At 40.3% G+C, this 18,516-nt stretch overlaps 1 protein-coding gene across 1 annotated transcript in view; it reads right to left on the reverse strand.

Moving 5' to 3' along the window:
• LOC311038436 (kinesin-like protein KIF2A) overlaps positions 1-6,104 on the reverse strand; it is a 41,913-nt gene extending 35,809 nt beyond the window's left edge. Inside the window, exons 1-4 of the mRNA XM_084047962.1 lie at positions 5,983-6,104; positions 4,526-4,620; positions 2,838-2,957; positions 2,379-2,433 (exon numbers count right to left, since the gene is read on the reverse strand). Coding sequence (XP_083904088.1) covers positions 2,379-2,433; positions 2,838-2,957; positions 4,526-4,620; positions 5,983-6,046 — 334 coding nt within the window. The 5' untranslated portion in view covers positions 6,047-6,104. The remainder of the gene's footprint in view (positions 1-2,378; positions 2,434-2,837; positions 2,958-4,525; positions 4,621-5,982) is intronic.
• Between the last annotated feature and the right edge of the window lie 12,412 nt (positions 6,105-18,516).

Genomic DNA, 18,516 nt, shown 5'->3' on the forward strand with positions numbered 1-18,516 from the left:
ATTGATCGAAAAGGGCCAGCAACCTCCCCACAAACCCATGCAATGATCATCGACTTCATGGCCTTAGTGAGAAAGGTCCCCTTAAAGAAGCTTGATCCACCCGTCAAGACTTTCCATGACTTTGCTCTTGCCTTGACATCAATGGTCACCAAAGCTGGCCACAACTGTGATGAGATCCACATTGTCTTTGACAATTACAGAGAGGATAGCATCAAGAATGGAGAGAGGGAGAGAAGAGGAAAGTCAAAAGACATGATTGTCCTTGATGTGATTTCACCAAACCAAAATGTGCCAGTGGTATTGGAGAACTTTTGGTCGTCTTCCATCAGCAAAATTGCTTTCCAGGCATTCTATGTTGAGTGGCTGACCACCAAATATCAAGACACCAAACCTCTATACCTTGGTATATCACCACAGGCATGGATTGTGTCAGAGGGGTGTGCTTCTCCCTTCCCTCGGCTCAACTGCACACATGAGGAAGCTGATGACAGGATGATGTTCCATGTGCAGGACATTGTTAGTCACCGGACAGGACCTACATCACTGACGCTGTCATCAGGTGACACAGATGTCTTTGTTTGCCTGTTGTACCACTTCACAGTGAACTGGAGAAATCTTGGCCTCCAAGAGCTCTGGCTGATCCGCAACTCAGGGGTGAAAAGGTCAATATTGCCACTGCATGATGTATGCAAAGCCCTGGGAGATAAGCTCACAAAATGTCTCCCAGCACTCCATGCGCTGACCGGGTGTGATACCACGAGCAAGATTTCTACCAAACTCGCAGCCCTCAACACTGTCCGCAAAGCAGACTATGCAACTTTGATCGAAAACTTTGACTGCCCACAATTAGCAGAAAGTTCAATAGACGGGTTTCCGAGCGACGTCATCACAGAGCAGAATGCGCAATCTGCGCATGCCTGGGGGTAAGGTAAGGTAAGGCGCGTTCGAAAATACAGCCCTGAGCGGCAGTGAGCGCACTGGCCAATACAAACTAATAGGCGAGTGTGCTCCGGTGCGTAATTTCCAAACGCACCCATAGGCTTCCCCCCGCAGCTGCGCGGTCATATTCCTCTCATGTTTACTAACAGGAAACCTCCCTATAGGGATGGCAGAACGTTTTTTGGTCAAGTGTCTCAAAAGAACTGACTTGGAGACATTTGATGACTTGCGCTTTGACACATTTTCTAGCAGTGCCCTCAAGATTGACTTTGAGAGAACCCCTTGCACCTCAAATAATGCAAAGAAACACATCAAGCGGGCATTTTACCAGCAACAGCTGTGGGTCCAAGCCCCATTTAGAGATGCCACCAGCATTCTTAATGCAGAGTCTTACGGGTTTGTGAGAAGGGCGAGTGTATTAGTCCCTGATATAGAGACCTCAAAACCCGAAGACCTGCCAGATCCCTGCACATGTGGCAAGTGTGCACGTAAGAATGGGTGTCCATGTCGGGTAGCTGAGATGCCTTGTAGCATGTACTGCAAATGCAAAGGAGGTGATAATTGTAAAAACCCTATAAATAAAGAGATGTGACATAAACACTATTAATGTGGTGGTGTATTTTTGCCTGTTGTGCAATTTATCTTCCATTTGGAAATCAATTATGTAAGCTGCCTCGATACTTCTGTCAACTAAAGTAACAACTTTTGCTTTATATTTTGCATTTCAAGTTAACAAACATTCAATTGTTTATGATAACATGTACATTAATCAAATGCTCACGTATGACAGTTGTTGTATAGATAGTTTTATGTAATAAGTGGACTTTTTTTAGCTATTTTTGGCCGTTTTCTCATAAAATATCAAATTAGAAATTTTACACCTTTCTATGTCCATCTAGACATGGGTTTTCTGAACATTTTGAGCACCTCAGGAAATCTGTCGCTCAAACGGTTTAGAAAATACAGCTATGTTGGAGGTCGCACACAGAGTGTTGTCACTTTTAAAAGGGCATGGTCATTTTCGGGTATTTCGTCCCGGATAGAGAATTAGTCAACGTTCCTAAGTTGTTCCTTGGGGTCATATTAGTCAAGAACAGTTGAGATATTCTCTCCTAAATGAAGTGCATACATATCTTAGCCAGGTCCTAGACTACTACAACTTCATTGTGAGCTTGGAGGTCCATTCAGCTGTTCTTATCAATGATGAACAAAACCTCCTAACTCCACTTTTTGTTTTGTTTTTTTCATTTCCTGAAAAATGAACATTTTAGCATTAACTGGTTTCTGCCCGACAGCAGAGATATTCTGTTTATGTCCAAAAGACATCTGTGATATCTTGAAATGATCAACTTAATAATCATATGGGTGTCCTTTCGCACCTAATGGGAGGGAGTGGGTCAATAGGATGTCTAGGTATTTGAATGATGCAATATGCATACCTCTATTCTCTCGTACAGGGTTCTCAGTCTTAGGTGGGACGATTGTTCTTCGAGTCTGAAAGGAATTAATAAAGAAGATTAGTCCCTGTAACAAATATTGTTAAATGTTACTTAGGATATTTCAAGTTGCTTAGTCCACAACAAGGCTTATATCTCATTTTGCATGCAACCTCTAAATCTTTTTAACAGTTCTTTGCTTCTAATAGTCTTTAACCACATGAACCCTAGCATCCCTATTCTGCTAGGTATGTCATAGTAGGTGAACACTCATTTGGCAAACATAGCCATTCAAGTTCACAACATGCTGCAATATTTGACATACAACAGGCAACAGAGTCAACTGAATCAAGTGAAATCCAACAATATTGTTAAAAGGAGAGGAAATTCTTGAAAATGTTTTTGGCAACAATGACAGGAAGGGTTAACCGAGAGGAACGTGACAAGTGGTTAGAGGCAGACCTTGGGGGTCTTGTTGACCTTGGCAGCAGTGGAGGGCGGAGGGGGGGTCTCAGGACTCAAGGCTATCTCCTCTTCAGGAGCCACATCTGGGTTCAAAGCGAACACACTCTCCAGGTCGATCTGGGTCAGCCACGGGAAAGAAACATGTTATCGTCACTGTCGGTTGCATGTTCAAAAGTGTTACTTTTCAGGAAATGGGGAAAAAAGAACCTCTGTTCCAATGGATCCAATGTAGTAATTATTTAGTCTCAAGCTCTTGTTAATACTTTTCATTAGTTTAACATTTATAAAAAACACAGAAACACGTAACCACTTTCACTATCAAAATCTTTCAAACATTGCGAATATAGCCGGTCTATAAGCTCCCAACGCGTCGCATCGCGACAAGTTTGTGAGCTTGTATCGGCTATTTTCGCTACATTTTCACGACACGCTTGTGTGACTAAATTAATTAGTTTTAATTCCTGTTAATTAAAGAAAACATGTTGAAATATGGAGAAATATGGTTTCTGCCAGACAGGAGCAATATACTGTAACAGGGAACAGATTAACTGCTACAAATGCACCTTCAATCATTTTGTGGTACCTGGAGAGATGTAATTACAACTAAGAAACCCTCTTCATTCAAATTAACCAGTGACTTTACACCCGTAAGCACTTTAATGCTGCACTCATTGGAAGAGCTCAATCCTGTCTGAAGGGACAGATTGATTAATTAATTATCTCATTGCATCTCAGTAACCATCTGCTAAAATGTGACTTTTTAAAAAAGTCGTTAAAGACAGATTCAAAAAGTCAGACGACGGTCATAATTAAGCAGGAGACAGGGATTTTTCATTTCAAGGACCCCAGTTTGATAGAATATGTTCCATTTGACCCCTGTCTACACTAGAAAATCCTCAGTGTTAATTTAACTCTGAGAACGTACGAATGTTTCGTACACTCCCTGGAGTTACAGACCCGCAAGGGTCCATTTGGTTCCTTTGTACACTCTCTGAGTTACAGACCCGGCCATAAGAGTCCATCATTTTCTATGGGACCCCAATCTACACTGTACTATCCTCAGTAAAATCCACAGACGCATAAGGGTCGACCATTTGGTTCCCAACTATCATTAATTTAGCTGGGGAACCTCTGGAACCCCCTCGAGGACCCCTGGGGGTCCCCAGACCCCACGGTGAGATCCAGTGCTCTAAGACAGTGGTTCTCAACCTGTTGGTCGTGACCCCACGTGATTTTGTGGGGGTCCTCAAATGAAAGTGAAGTGAAAATGTAAGGACTTTTAGGACCTTTTTAATACCTCAAAAAATATACTAAAGAAAAAAGACCATTACTGCATCAAAAGTAATCAACAAACTGGTCAAACATTGGCCAAATTGTCAAATAATATAAGAGGCAAAAATTGTGAAAATAGCCGATCTACAAGCTCGCAGCGCCAGGCATTGTGAGCTTGTAGATCTGCTATTTTCACAATATTTATCTGTGGAACCAATCGAGTCAAACTAAATGTAATGCCTAAACTCCTACAACTCCAAGTGCTTATCAGGGTGGGGGATCCCCAGTTCAAATGGTTATGTTGGGGGGGTTCCCAGTTCAAATATGATGATTTGGGGGGATCACAGCCTGAAAAGGTTGAGATCCAATGCTCTAAAACAGTGACATGGTGAGCTGTGTGTGGGCAGGCATACTTCTTTCCCTTTGGTGTCTCCGTTCTCGATCCACTCCACGGTCACACTGTCGTTGTCTGGGTTCAAGGACGTGACCATTGCTTGATGTATTCGTCCTGTTGAGCGAGAGAGAAATGACGTAAATACATCACGTCAGCTGCTTTCGGTGTTACGATGTATGAGTCAATCAAGGCCTATATGGAAGTGGTTCTCAAACATGATCATGTCAAGGACCCCCAAATTGTTAATGTGCTTGGCCGTGGACCCCGTTCTGAAATTATTTTGTGCCAGAGGGAACCCCATAAGAGAAGATTTGTGTTGTTACAAAACATTCTACATTATTATTCATGTCCAAAATGTTTCACAAAATAACAGATCTACAAGCTCAAAACCCATCGCATCACATTGAGTTGTGAGCTTGTAGATCAGCTATTTTCAAATAGCCAAAGTAGGGTCAAAGTGCTTAAACTGATTATGATGCTGTATTAAGTCATTTTGCTGGGGACCCCCTGGAGCCCCCTCAAGGACCCCTGAGGGTCCCCGGGCCGTAACTTGAGAACCACTAGCCTATAGAACACATAGCTACTTCTATCTTGATTCTTGAAATCATGAACCACCTATATCTCACACATCATCAACTGCCAAATCTCTGACCATAAATCCTTTTAACACTTGCAGTAGGCCTAGGCTATATGTGTAGTAGCCTACACACCTTTAAAATAAATAGAGATGATCCAACCTTGCCAAATTAAATGGCAGTAATTTGATACAGGTTTCATGTGTTTGGGGTATCTGCGATGCACAATGGGCGTGGTACTATAGGCTACAGTAAGGTAGCCTAATGACTGACTACCCATCAATTATGTCGCATAACTTCAGCACCTCGCCTGTTTATTGGACGCTGGTATAATCCCAATGACATTTAAAATCACATAGGCCTACATCAGCGAGCGAAACGTTGCCTATAATGTTTGCATATAGGTTTCAATAAAGACGTATCATCACAAAATGCTGTCAGAACAGAACAGATATCTGGGCTTCTCAATTCGCTCGATCGGAACCCACAAATCTGTAGGCTAATTAATGAAATGCATCAATCAATTTTCTGCCAATTAACCGAGATCTAGGCTAGGTCAGGCTGACAGCTCGGTCTAGTGGTTTAAATGCAATGCATTTGTGACACGCCATGCCGACTTTGACTGAAAGATGCCAGCATGTAGCAAGCAAACAATGCAGAAATTGAATTCACACACTGGTTTCATTCAACGGATCATCCTCCTAGTAGTCCTGACCAAGCAACAAAGATGAGGATGATGATGGTATAATGATGGTGATGGTGGGGTATAGCCTTGCTAAGCTATAGCGACAGACAGTCAGCAGTGGTTTCAATGAGCTTTTGCCTCTCAACGTCTCGAGTCACCGCAGGATCGGATGATGGTGGTGATGATGAGAGAAGCTAACGGTACTATAATACCCACCATCGCTACGTTTGATCTCCACGTATATGCCGGTTAGGATTTTCCCAAAAATAGCAGCGGCCATGGTCTCGCGTTTAAATACGGGCAATACAAAAGAGGAGAAAAAAAGAAAAGAATGTAAATCTCTGCTGGGTGGGGGTGTGTGATTATATTTTTCCCCTCAATTGTTCCAAGTTGCAGCCGCAGAAAGGGAAAAAATAAGTGGTATAGGTCAGTTAGAGGGAGAGAGTGAGCGAGAGAGAGAGAGGGTGGCTGGGTGTACTCAGTGCGCCTGCGTCGGAGACTCGCCCTTTATGCTGCTGTTACGGTCTCTTGGCGTTTACTTCGTCGTACGACGGTGTCGCGGGCCGAAAGTAGCAGATCTACAAGCTCACAACGCGTCGCTCCGCGACGCGTTGTGAGCTTGTAGATCTGCTATTTTTGGGCAGAGCAATAGCCCTATATCTGTCCTGTCCTCCTGTGTGTGAAGCATCATCCCAGTCCAGACAGTGACATGATGATGCTGTCATTGGCTACACTACTAGTAACATTTTGTCAGTTTTATTCACAATGATTGAAGGAATAGGGGGACACTTAACTATCTCTTGTTGTAGATAGTTAATATATCAATGAACCAACCATGAGTTTCTCTATGTGTAATCAATTGGTTACTAATTATTTACAAAATTATTGATCAATGGTGTGTACAGTCATTATTAATTAATGTATCAACTATCGACAAAGTATCTACTATTAAATAAGTGAACCTTTTTCAATTGTAATAAGCATGGCACATGGCAGGCACGTAGCCAGATAACTGATCGTGGATGAGCACAGGCAAAAGTCAGGTGGATACACAGTCTGTATGTGTATAGCAAAGCATAATAATCGACTAGCCTCCAGAATCTACAGACGCTTTTCTGTTATCTGGTTTTCTATGGAATAAATAATTATACAACTGTAAGTAATGTTTCTCCTGAATCATCAGGGGAAAAAATAGCTTCTAAGGTGACAGTTCAATATCCTTATACAATCAGTGTTTCTAAAACTTTTTTTAATTTCAAGGACCCCCATAACTACGGGTCCATTTGATTCCATTGGTATGCTCTCTGAGTTGCAGACCTTTAAATAATGGTCCATTTGGACCGCCCTCAAGGTCCCTGAACCCCACCTTGCAAACTACTGCTATGATCAATGTATTAATGTTTTTGGGGGGAAATAGCAACCCTAGACATGTTTAATAGACCTAATACGACCACAAAATAGGTTACAAGATCCTACCTTTGAATTTGACCTTTTTATCAATAGGAATTAAAAACTCCCTCTGCATGTTCAACACCAGCTGGGCCGAGGCCCACACATGCACGCACACGCACACGCACGCGCATACACACACACACACACACACGCACACGCACACACACACACACACACACACACACACACACACACACACACACACACACACACACACACACACACACACACACTCATATTTTCCTATAGCACAGACACAGAAACCATTTGATAAGGTAGGAAACTCTGCAGCTAGTTCTGTTGCCACCAATGGGTCAGTTATGTGTTTGTCCTTCACACTGCTGATGGTATAATTCAAGTCTGATTCTTATGTCAGTGGACACAGGTTAAATGGGGGGTTGCATTCCAGGGCCACTGAAATTTGTACAATTGAATGCAACTTGAATAACAATCTTGATGGAGGACGTGGGGAGTGTGTTTAGTTATTTGTCTGCATTGACTTTATCAATTGTGCTTTATATTATTATACGTTGAAGAGCTAGTGCTATGATTGTGGTACTTTGTCTGTTTTCATTAGGACCTCAATGTTAGACCACCCTGTGGTTAAAATGTGTGAGGATGTCTTGTCCTGTGTATTTTTGCTTACCCATTGTAAGCTGCAAGCTTCTCAGGCAAACAGGCAAATATAACAGACTGTACTCCTGACTTATCAGGGCCATGCGACTACCTCAATGTTAATGTTCAGATGGTGGGGCATGATGCATCATTTTAATAAACCTAAACCACCTACTTGCTGTCATTTAAAGGGACATGAAACCTAATAGACCTGGACTAATTTTAAAGTTTGTTCTCCTGTGAAGTTTAAAAACGTTTTTCAAAATGATAAATAATGAGCTTCAGGTTACAACTTCAACTTTATTGCCATATCACAAGTTTATAGGTGGTGATTTTTTTTTTTTTTGTAAAAGCTCCCAACTCTTCACACAAAAAGTCATACTTTATATCTGAAATTGATAAACAGCATTTTGAAAATAGTATTTTAATCTTAGTCTTTAAATATTATTTTCAAGAGATCTGCAATTCTTTATTGGACATAGTAAAGTCAACCAAGTCTTCCACCTGGCTCTCACTGAGTGTCAGTCTGTTTGTCACCTCTCTCAGTTCCACCATTAAAGCTGGAATAGGAGAAGCAGAATAAATGTGTTGCTTTGCTACACATTCCTACACTATAATTACCTCACTAATGAATAAATGATGATGATGATGATGATGATGATAATAATAATAATAATGAGAAGAAGAAGAATATAAGAGGAAGGAGGAGGAAGAGGAGGAGGAGGAGGCCAGTACTGTAAACAGTAGGGATGTCCGATTTTATCGGCCTCCCGATATTATCGGCCGATATTAGCATACATTTTTTTTTTTTTTTTGCTTTATAAATAAGTTACAGGAGTTCTTACTGTATATGGTGTGTGTGATATGAAATTTCAGCTTACCCTAATCACAATAATCCCCGCATATATCGGTATCGGTTGATATCGGTATCGGTAATTAAGAGTTGGACAATATCGGTATATCGGTTATCGGTAAAAAAGCCAATATCGGACAACCCTAGTAAACAGCAAAAGCTTATAGTTTAAAGTGAAATATAAAAGACAACATTAACATTTTGTCCTGAAGGTGGTGCTAGAGGAAAGGTCATACTCATAGGAGCATGAAAGCACTAGGAAAGTTTCATGACTTTGACATGTAGCTGGATGGGGCAGCTATGTGACTCTCATTCTCTATTTGTGATGTCTGCCCCATAGCCTAAACCGTTAACACTGGTTTGTGGTACCACCCAGACCCAGTATTTAAATGCTGATCTGTATGTGAATTTGTTGATGATAACCAATGTGTATACTGAAAGAGATGTGGTAAGAGAGAAAACGCAGTAGACGTTACTTGTAATGGCACCCTGATCTTGACATCTTAATTTTCCATATTTATCCTCATCTTTTTCCTAAACTGGCCACCGTGTCTCTGATACATCTTGTGTTTATATTTGTAGTATGAATTGTGTTCAAGAACACTTAAACTATCCCTTGTAAACAGTCAATAGTTCATGAACCAATGAGTTAATATCTGTAAATATTTTGGTTACTTTATTATTTACAGAGTTTAAAGAAAATCATTAATCAATATTGCCCTAAAGTCATGATTGCATACATATTATTGACAAAATAGTCCTGTCTGCAAATAAGTAAAACCTTTTTTTAAGGGTAATATGCCAGGCACATGGCAGAGATAGCCAGAAATCTGATTGTGTATAATGGAGAGTCAGATTGATACGTATGTGTACATAGCAATACAACAGCAGCAGCATAATCAATCGACTAGTACCAAACAGAATCTACAGATAGTTTTCTGTGGTGATTTAAGAGGAAAATGTTAGACATTTAATGTTATTCAATACTATATTCAATGTGTTTTGAGATAATATAATAATGATAATAATACACTTTATTTATATAGCACCTTTTTAAACAATGTTACAAAGTGCTTAACAATTCAGACAATGAACAATGAAATACAATTATGCAATAACAAAAACAACACACAACAGTATCAGTGAGTAAAATGATAAGCACCGAAATTCTGCTGTTTAAGAGGTTAAAAAGGCCTTTCTATAAAAATGGGTCTTTAATTTGGTTTTAAAAATGCCAATGGAATTTGCAATCCTAATGTCCAGAGGGAGGCTGTTCCAGAGTGTAGGGGCCCTGACAGCAAAGGCCCGATCACCCTTGGTCACAAGCCTAGATGTAGGGACATCTAATAGGGCGGCGCCAAAATATAGCAACCCTAAACAAGTTTAATGAACCTAATACTACCACAAAGTAGGTTACAAGATCCATTAGTCAAACATTCAAATGTCACTTTTTTACCCCCAATAACCAATCATTCTAAACTGTCTTATGACCAATTTGAATATCAGTCTAAAGTCAAATAACATAATGTATTACAATTTTTATCTGCCACTGAACTTAATGATGCATATAGTGAACACATCAAACATTAATGAGAAACCAGCTAGGACACATGAACCTTGATTGATTGATGTATTGTACAAATGGAACCAAATCAATTTGGACCTCGTAATGTCCATTTGATTCCATCTGTACACTCGCAGAATGAACACTGAGGATTTTGAGTGAGTTCCCAGAGATAAAAAATACTATACTAAGTAAAAACCTATGAAATGGGGTTCCATGGCTTAATGTAGTGTTCCCAAACTGGGGGTCCCCAAATTATTTTTGGTGGTCTCCAGATGACTAGATTAATGTGCAACATTGTTTCATATTTCACATTTCTTAAGTTACAATTGAATGACTTTCAAGACCTTTTAAATACCAAATTGTCAAATATTACCTAATAAAGAGGCAAACATTATGAACATAGCCGATCTACAAGCTCACAATATTTGTTTGTGGAACAGAGTCAAACTAAATGTAATGCCTACAATTCCAAGTGCTTGTCAGGGTGGGGGGTCCCCAGTTAAAATATGATTACTTTGGGGGGTCATGGCCTGAAAGGTTTGGGAACCCTTGGCCTAATGCATATCAAACTAGGGGTTCTTGAAATTAAAGTTTGAGAATCACTGCTGTAAGCAACATGGTGTCTCTCAACATCCACTGAGGTAGTGGGGAGAGGGTTGGTTTCTGAACGACCAGCAGAGACCGACCCTCCTCAATACTCCCACCCGCCATGAGCACTCTGGGCATAGAAGTGGAACTGTGGAATAACGTCCTTATTCCTTAACGAATGATATATTACGCTAGGTTAAGTCATAGTGACTTCACCATTAGTTAAGGGTGAGAACCAGGAACTAATGATGAGGTATGATAAATTCATGATGAATTAGGCCTAATGAGTTCAACATGAATTCATCATTAATTCATCCTTAATTACATGTATGAATTAAAAAAGTGTTACCAAAGTTTCTTCAAAAATTGGCAATCTATAAGCTCTCAATACATTGTGAGCTTGTAGATTGGCTAGTTTCAAATAGCAATGTATAACATGGTGAAAAGAGAATTAAGACAGCAGCGGACATCACAGGGAGAAGTATGATTTTGGGATATTGTTTAAGTAATGGCTCCAAGCTAAACAGTGGTAGCCTGGTAAACCCTCTCTCCGGAAATCTCATTTCCATTCTATTTCTGTAAGGAGTCTGGTCTGAAACGCCTTTCTCCAATAATCGCTCTGCTCGCCGAGCCGACGAGCCTATCAGCGTCGTCGCTCATTGTTCTATGATTGACAGCGACAGTTGGCCAATCAGGTGGCGAGTTCGAGTGAGCCCGAATGAACCCGAGTGCAGCCTGAGAGCCGCCGACAAAAGACGAACGGCAGCCATTGTTGTTTGTGCGAGTGCCTTCACTTCTTACTTTCAGTTTTATAACGCTTTCAAACTTCTTTTTTGAGGCACGGAATTTACTTATAAGATATCGTTTGGATAGAATTTAGTTGTTTAACTTCATATATGTGGTCAATTAATCATGACAGAGCCTATTTAAAAATATAAATTTAGAGAACCGGCAGGGGCGGGGAGTGACACGCATGTATCCCAATAAGGCAACCTATTTTCGGCATGGCCGTCCCAAAAGTCCCGTTGCGTCACATAGTCTGGAGCTCGTCAATATGAACTGCTCATTGGCTGAAGGGGAAAAACGATCATTGGTTGAAGGGGTTGTCAGTCAACGGTATTACTCCCGCCCAACTCCAGCCCACAGCGATTATTGCAGAAAGGCGTTTCAGACCAGACTCCTTTCTGAAATCAAATGGAAATGAGATTTCCGGAGGGAGGGTTTACCAGGCTAAAACAGTGGTGGTAATGGATGCCGTCATGAAACTCAAAAAGCTGAAGTTATGCATGTAGTGACGTGGTGACGTTGTTCAACCCAGAGCCATGAAAGAGAGAGTTACGACACTCCCATAGACTTCCGTTGTAAACAGAATATTCATATAATATTCAAACAACCAACTTACAGTTAATTTGGAATTTGTTTTAGTATGTTCCGAGATAACAACAAGAACAAAAAGACTGCAGAAGTAACGCTTCATGGGTGACCAATAGTTCTACCGATCTACAAGCTAACAAATCACTGCATCGTAACTCGCTGTGAGCTTGTAAATCTGCTATTATGAACATAGCCAATCTAAAAGATCACAACTGCTATTTGTAGATCCGCTGTTTTTTGGGCCTATAATGACTGGCCGAAAGTAGGGATGCCAGGGTTACTGTGGTAAATGGGTGCATGAAGCACTGTAGCACACACACACACACACACACACACACACAGGTCAAGAATCAGAATCTGATCCCCGTTCTCCCGCGTGGGAAGGGACACTAAAACCACAGATCTTTAACACTACCCTAAGAGGCAATCCCTCATTTGAACGCAGGAGATTGGCTTTTGGTCTTCAGGCAGAGACCATTCTGCTACACTTGCTACATGAACCTCATGATCACACAGTAACAGCGAGAGAGTGAGTGTGATGTGCTGGAGGGGCGGTCGTGTAGTTAAGGAAGTGAAACTTGTAGAAGCTCACAGACACAGTAACTAGTAAACCGGTTACAACTGGTTCCCACCGTGTTGGTTAAAACATATCATAGATAGGCTGTGTAGTATATCTGTTGTCGTAGGGCTATGACAATAAAGTGCTCGTTCTTCACCGCATGTTTTTTCAGGACTCTTTATGAAAGGTTGTTACCACCAGAGCCAAGATAAGCTCACCACGTTAGCTAGTAAAGCTACCAGAGGAGGACTCCAAACTACTTTTCAGAGCCGTGAAGCTTGAAAAGGTAACATAGATCAATCATACTGAGATTCCAGTCAATGCTGGTGTAATTCAAGTTTATTAGATTTTTGAATAGTAAACAGTGCTTTTCATGAGAGTAACATTGATACCTTGTAGGCCTACGGCCTAGCTCCTCTCTGAATGCTTGTTTGAAATGCCCAAACCTGCCTACTGATGAAGTATATGAGCATCTACATCATCTTGTAGATTGGCCATTTTTGAAAAAGTTCAAATAGGGTTTTGGGAGCACTTCACCCATTTTCAACCGTATGTTCATAATGGGTCCAGGTGGACTATGGACACTGGCAGTTCAGAAATCTGCCAACCCTATTTAAAACAAACCAAAAAAATGGTTGATCTACAAGCTCACAACACATTGTGACTGTGACATATTTTGAGCTTGTAGAGCCAATTTTGGAAATGTTATCTTATTTTATCTATCTTTTCACCTAATGATGACATGCCCAAAATAGGAACACCAAGTTGAAAGTGGTTAACAGGTTGATTTTCCACTAATGGCTTAGGCCCTAGGGCATTGGTGGAAAAAGTACTCACATTTCTTAGTTAAGTAAAAGTATCAATACTGCAATGTAGAAATACTCTGTTAGAAGTAAAAGTATGGAATGTGAGCTTGTAGGTCGGCTATTCATATGATCGAAATGTATATAGGGCTGAAGTGGTTAATGTATGTTTTGTAATAATACAAAGTAACTAGTAACTAAAGTTTTTAAATAATTGTAGTGGAGTAAAAGTACAATATTTTCCTCTGAGATGTAGTGGAGTAAAAGTAAAAGTACAGAAAATTAGAAATACTCCAGTAAAGTAAAAAATCCCTCAAAATTGTACTTAAGTACAGTACTTGAATCTACTTAGTTACTTTACAACACTGCTTAGGGGTTCAACATAGAAAATACATTTGTTCAAACTTGGTATTTCTCTTAAAGGACAACTTTGTTTTTTTACAACCAAGGTTTATATTTTAGCTTGTAATTAAAGTAAATAAAAAATGAGTGTTATTTTTTTTTCATTTACTGCTTTCTATAGTTTTAGCAATTTTCGCGATATTTTTTACAGTGGGCATTCTGTCCGGTGGCTAAATATGTGTCTTTGATGGCCAGATGTGAGTTATTGGGGGCTAGAAGAGCTACTGTAAATAATAATAAAGAAAACGCCGGGTTATTGTGTAAAAAAAGACATATATTTAGCCACCGGACAGAATGCCCCCGCCCACTGTAAAAAGATCACGAAAATTGCTAAAACTATAGAAAGCAGTAAATTTAAATATTTTAACACTCATCTTTTATTTACTTTAATTACAATCTAAAACATAAACCTTGGTTGTAAAAAAACAAAGTTGTCCTTTAACTGCACCTTGTGACTGAGTATATTTAACCAGTAAAATAACAATCCTGTGCAATCGATCAAGTAACACATTCCATGATTTTCTTTGATTTAGCTGGACCAAGCAGATGGCTTCAAGATTTGCAGCCAGGAAGAGGCTTAGGCCAGAAATTCTGGGGGTTAGCCTTAGCCCTACACAGAAAGAAATCCTGTCTACCCTGGAAGATTTTAAAAATGAAGAATTAGAACGTTTCCAGTGGCATCTCTCTGAGAAAGTGATGTCAGAGTTTGAAGCCATTCCTAAGAGCCACCTGGAGAATAAAACTCGGGATGAAACAGTGGATGAGATGGTGGCTTTTCACACTGAAGACAGGGCTGTGAAAGTTGCAGTGGAGATCCTGAAGCAGTTGAGTCTACATGATGCAGCAAAAACGTTGAGGGAGAAATATACATCTGCCAAAATCGAAGATGGCACCCAGTGTACCTCTACCACCACAGACCTCCTCCTGTGCACCCTGGAGGAGTTGGGAGGTGAAGATTTTAAACGTTTCCGGCAGCAGCTCTCTCAGAAATTGGTGATCGTTTCTGAAGCCATTCCTAGGGGCCTTCTTGAGAATAAAACTCGGGAGCAAACAGTGGATTTGATGGTGGGTGCTCACACTGAAGATGGGGCTCTGAATGTTGCAGCGGAGATCCTGAAGCTGATGAGTCAACACAATGCAGCAAAGACACTGGTGTTGGGGAAGCGAAATATTGATGTTCGGATGGATCTAAAACGATTACGCCTACTACTTGTGAAAACCTTGAATGACATAAACCACGAACATTTAAAATTATTCCAGCGGAAGCTCTATCAGCCAACGATGATAGGGTTTGAAGCCATTCCTAGGGGCCTTCTTGAGAATAAAAGTCGGGAAGAAACCGTGGATTTGATGGTGGCATACTACACTGATGACGGGGCTGTGACTGTCATGGTGGAGATCTTGAAGCGAATCGGTCAACGCAATGCAGCAATGAAGTTGCAGAAGGAATATAGAGCTGTCTGCCAAACAGACGGCACTGTCTCTCTGACCTTCATCTCCAGATGGTGAAGAAAAAGAAGCCACCTGCTCATCTGCTCTTCCTCGTGGTACTCAAATGACAATAGGATGACTGCTTGGATAGATTCAGATAATTTCTGAATCTTTGTTTATTTTTGTCCTCATGCAACCAGTACTTATTTCATTTTTGTTTTGAAGAGACCCACTCGAATACATAAAGTCAAACTGTTATCGACCGTGTTTATTTTCAACAACTTTGTTTGGGGTTGCCTTGCTCAACGGCAATTCAACAGTATATTGAGGTAGGGGTGAGAGGTCATTCACTTCCCCGCCCGGATGTTTTCCTGCCACTGGACCAGGATAGCCCTGGAAACCTTTGTGATCTAACCTTTAGAGTCTAAAGGTTAGATCACAAAGGTTCCCAGGGTTTAGACCATGCTGTCCCAGTCTGTGGTTGAGTTGTTATTATTAAAATGATGATACATAATCATGATTTAATCCCTCCAGTCACATGATAGCCTATGTTTAAAGATGACTGTTCTGGCTAGGACTATTAGTTTTGCTGTCGCAATTCTCATTTCAAAAAGGATTATGTATCTTATTAAGGAATAACATGCATTTTGTATTCTGTGGATCATAAGCTATACTGTAGCTTTTTATGTTATCAATTAATTGATGATTGTTTGATAAGGATAACAACAATCAGTTAATGAAATATGATATAATGAGATAGAGAACACACTCTTTGTTTATGGAATGTACAGTGGTAGAGCAAGCTTGAAGATAACCCTGTTTTAACGACATTAACCCTTGTGTCCCTATTTTGGGAATGTCATAGGCCCAAACATTTTCAAAAATAGCCAAAAAAATAGATCTACAAGCTCACAACGCGTCAAGATGCAACACGGCGTAAGCTTATAGATTGGTCATTTTCACAATTTGCCATAAGACAAAGTACATGGAGTTTAAGTGGTCAACTGGTCATGGTGCTGATGTGTAGACTGTAGAGGCTGAGGGAGATCCTGACAAAGGGTGGAAAGACCCCCAAGGACCTGCTGCTCTGCTGTGCCACAGTGCTATGTCGACACCAAGGCCTTCAATCCTCAACTACAGCCTGCCGCAGCCTAGGAGATCAACATGATGATAATGATGATGACAAAGGCATATGTGAAGGGAAATTGGCATGAAAACTAAATTGGCAAGGGGGTAAAAAAGGGGGGGTTAACATAACTTCAGGTACATGTGGTTCTCTATAAAGAAATAATGGATTAAAATATAATGTAAGCAAGGGTAAACAAACATCATGAAATACCTTCAACTGTCAACATTTTATCAAATGTTTTACATCAACATTTTACATCAAATGTGAGGCAAATGTAGGCCTAAATCCTGCATAGATTAATGAACTGAGCTTGTGAAGGCAGGCAGTCATGGTAGAATATAAATATTCTGTATGAAACAGTTATTCTGCTGGGTAGAAATACCACTACAGGTTAAAGTACATGGATCACAATGACTTATCATCTGCCATCAAAATGGTTGATAATGTACGTGGAACCCCTTCATGTGAGCCCAATCCTTAATTGAAACACCCACATTGGAACATCAGGTCATGGAGACAACATGGATCTTACAGTGTGTATTTAGTTCCAGTGTATTTGCAGTATGAATATGTCCAGCAGCAAAATGGTTATTGTGAACTACCTGCCAGGGCCAGGGGTCAAGTGACCACTGTGTCATCCCAATATATCTGAGACCGATTGTATTCTGTTAACAGAGGTGGGTACCCACTATACCACAGCAAAACTATTAACATGAAAACAACTAATAAGTTCTTCATCTAATAGTCAAGAGTCAGTTATAAATGAATTTAAAATACAGCTTTGCTTACAATAAAATATAATTCCCTGGCAGTCAGTTCCACAGGGGGTTCGCACTGCAATAGCCTGGTCAACCATAGTGACAAGCCCAGACTTTGGACTAGTGGTTCACAAACATTTTCATGTCTGTATGTCTTACATGTATTAGGCTGCGGACTTCCATCTACCAATATTTTGTGCCAGGGGAAGAAGATTTGCATTAAAAAGGGTCAAAATTATGTTCACATATTTTTTCAAAAATAGCATATCTACAAGCTCACGGTTGGTTCCGCATTGTGATGTGTCGTGAGCTAGATCATATATTTTTGAATAGCTGTATTATAAATAGGGTTACATTTGTAAACTGATTGTGCTGCTACATTAACTAATTTTGCTGCTGACCCCCTGGAACCCCTTCAAAGGACCCCTGGCAGGCTGTGGAGAACTATTGCTTTGGACCAAGCAGGACCCTGCTGGAGGATCTCAAGCAGCAGCCAGAGTTAAAAGATCACATAAATATCAGCAGGAGCCTGACCAGTGGTAGAAAAAGTACTCAAATCTTGTACTCAAGTAAAGGTATCAATACTGCAATGTAGAAATACTCCATTACAAGTAAAAGTCCTGAATTCAAAATGTACTCGAGTAAAAGTTCAAACGTATTGGCATAAAACATTTACTTAAAGTACCAAAAGTAAAAGTACTCATTATGCAGAATGTCCAATTTAACAAGTTTTCAAAAAGCAATCTTTTGAAAATAGCTGATCTACAAGCTCACAATGCGTCGCATCGCGACGCATTGTGATCTTGTAGATCGGCTATTTCCAAATGGCCAAAATATATATAGGGCTGAAATGGTTAGTGTGTGTTTTGTAATAATAATCAAAATCTACAAAGTAACTAGTAACTCAAATTTTCAAATAATTGTAGTGGCGTATTAAAGTACAATATTTGCCTCTGAGCTGTAGTGGAGTAGAAGTAAAAGTACTGAAAATTGGAAATACTCAAATAAAGTAAAATAAATACCTCAAAACTGTACTTAAGTACAGTAGTAGCCTGACCATAATGATTCAGGGCTCCTGCCTAAGCAATTATTCTGTGGATGGATTTGCGCATCTAAAACGGTAGGTGGCAGTCTTGCACCTCTAAAGCCCAAACTACCGCCACCAAAGCCGTAGGTGGCAGTGTAATTCACCTTAATCGCCCTCAAGAGAGGAGGAGAA

Source organism: Gymnoscopelus microlampas (assembly GCF_963454915.1).
Source record: "Gymnoscopelus microlampas genome assembly, chromosome: 21".
NCBI classification, from domain to species: Eukaryota; Metazoa; Chordata; class Actinopteri; order Myctophiformes; family Myctophidae; genus Gymnoscopelus; species Gymnoscopelus microlampas.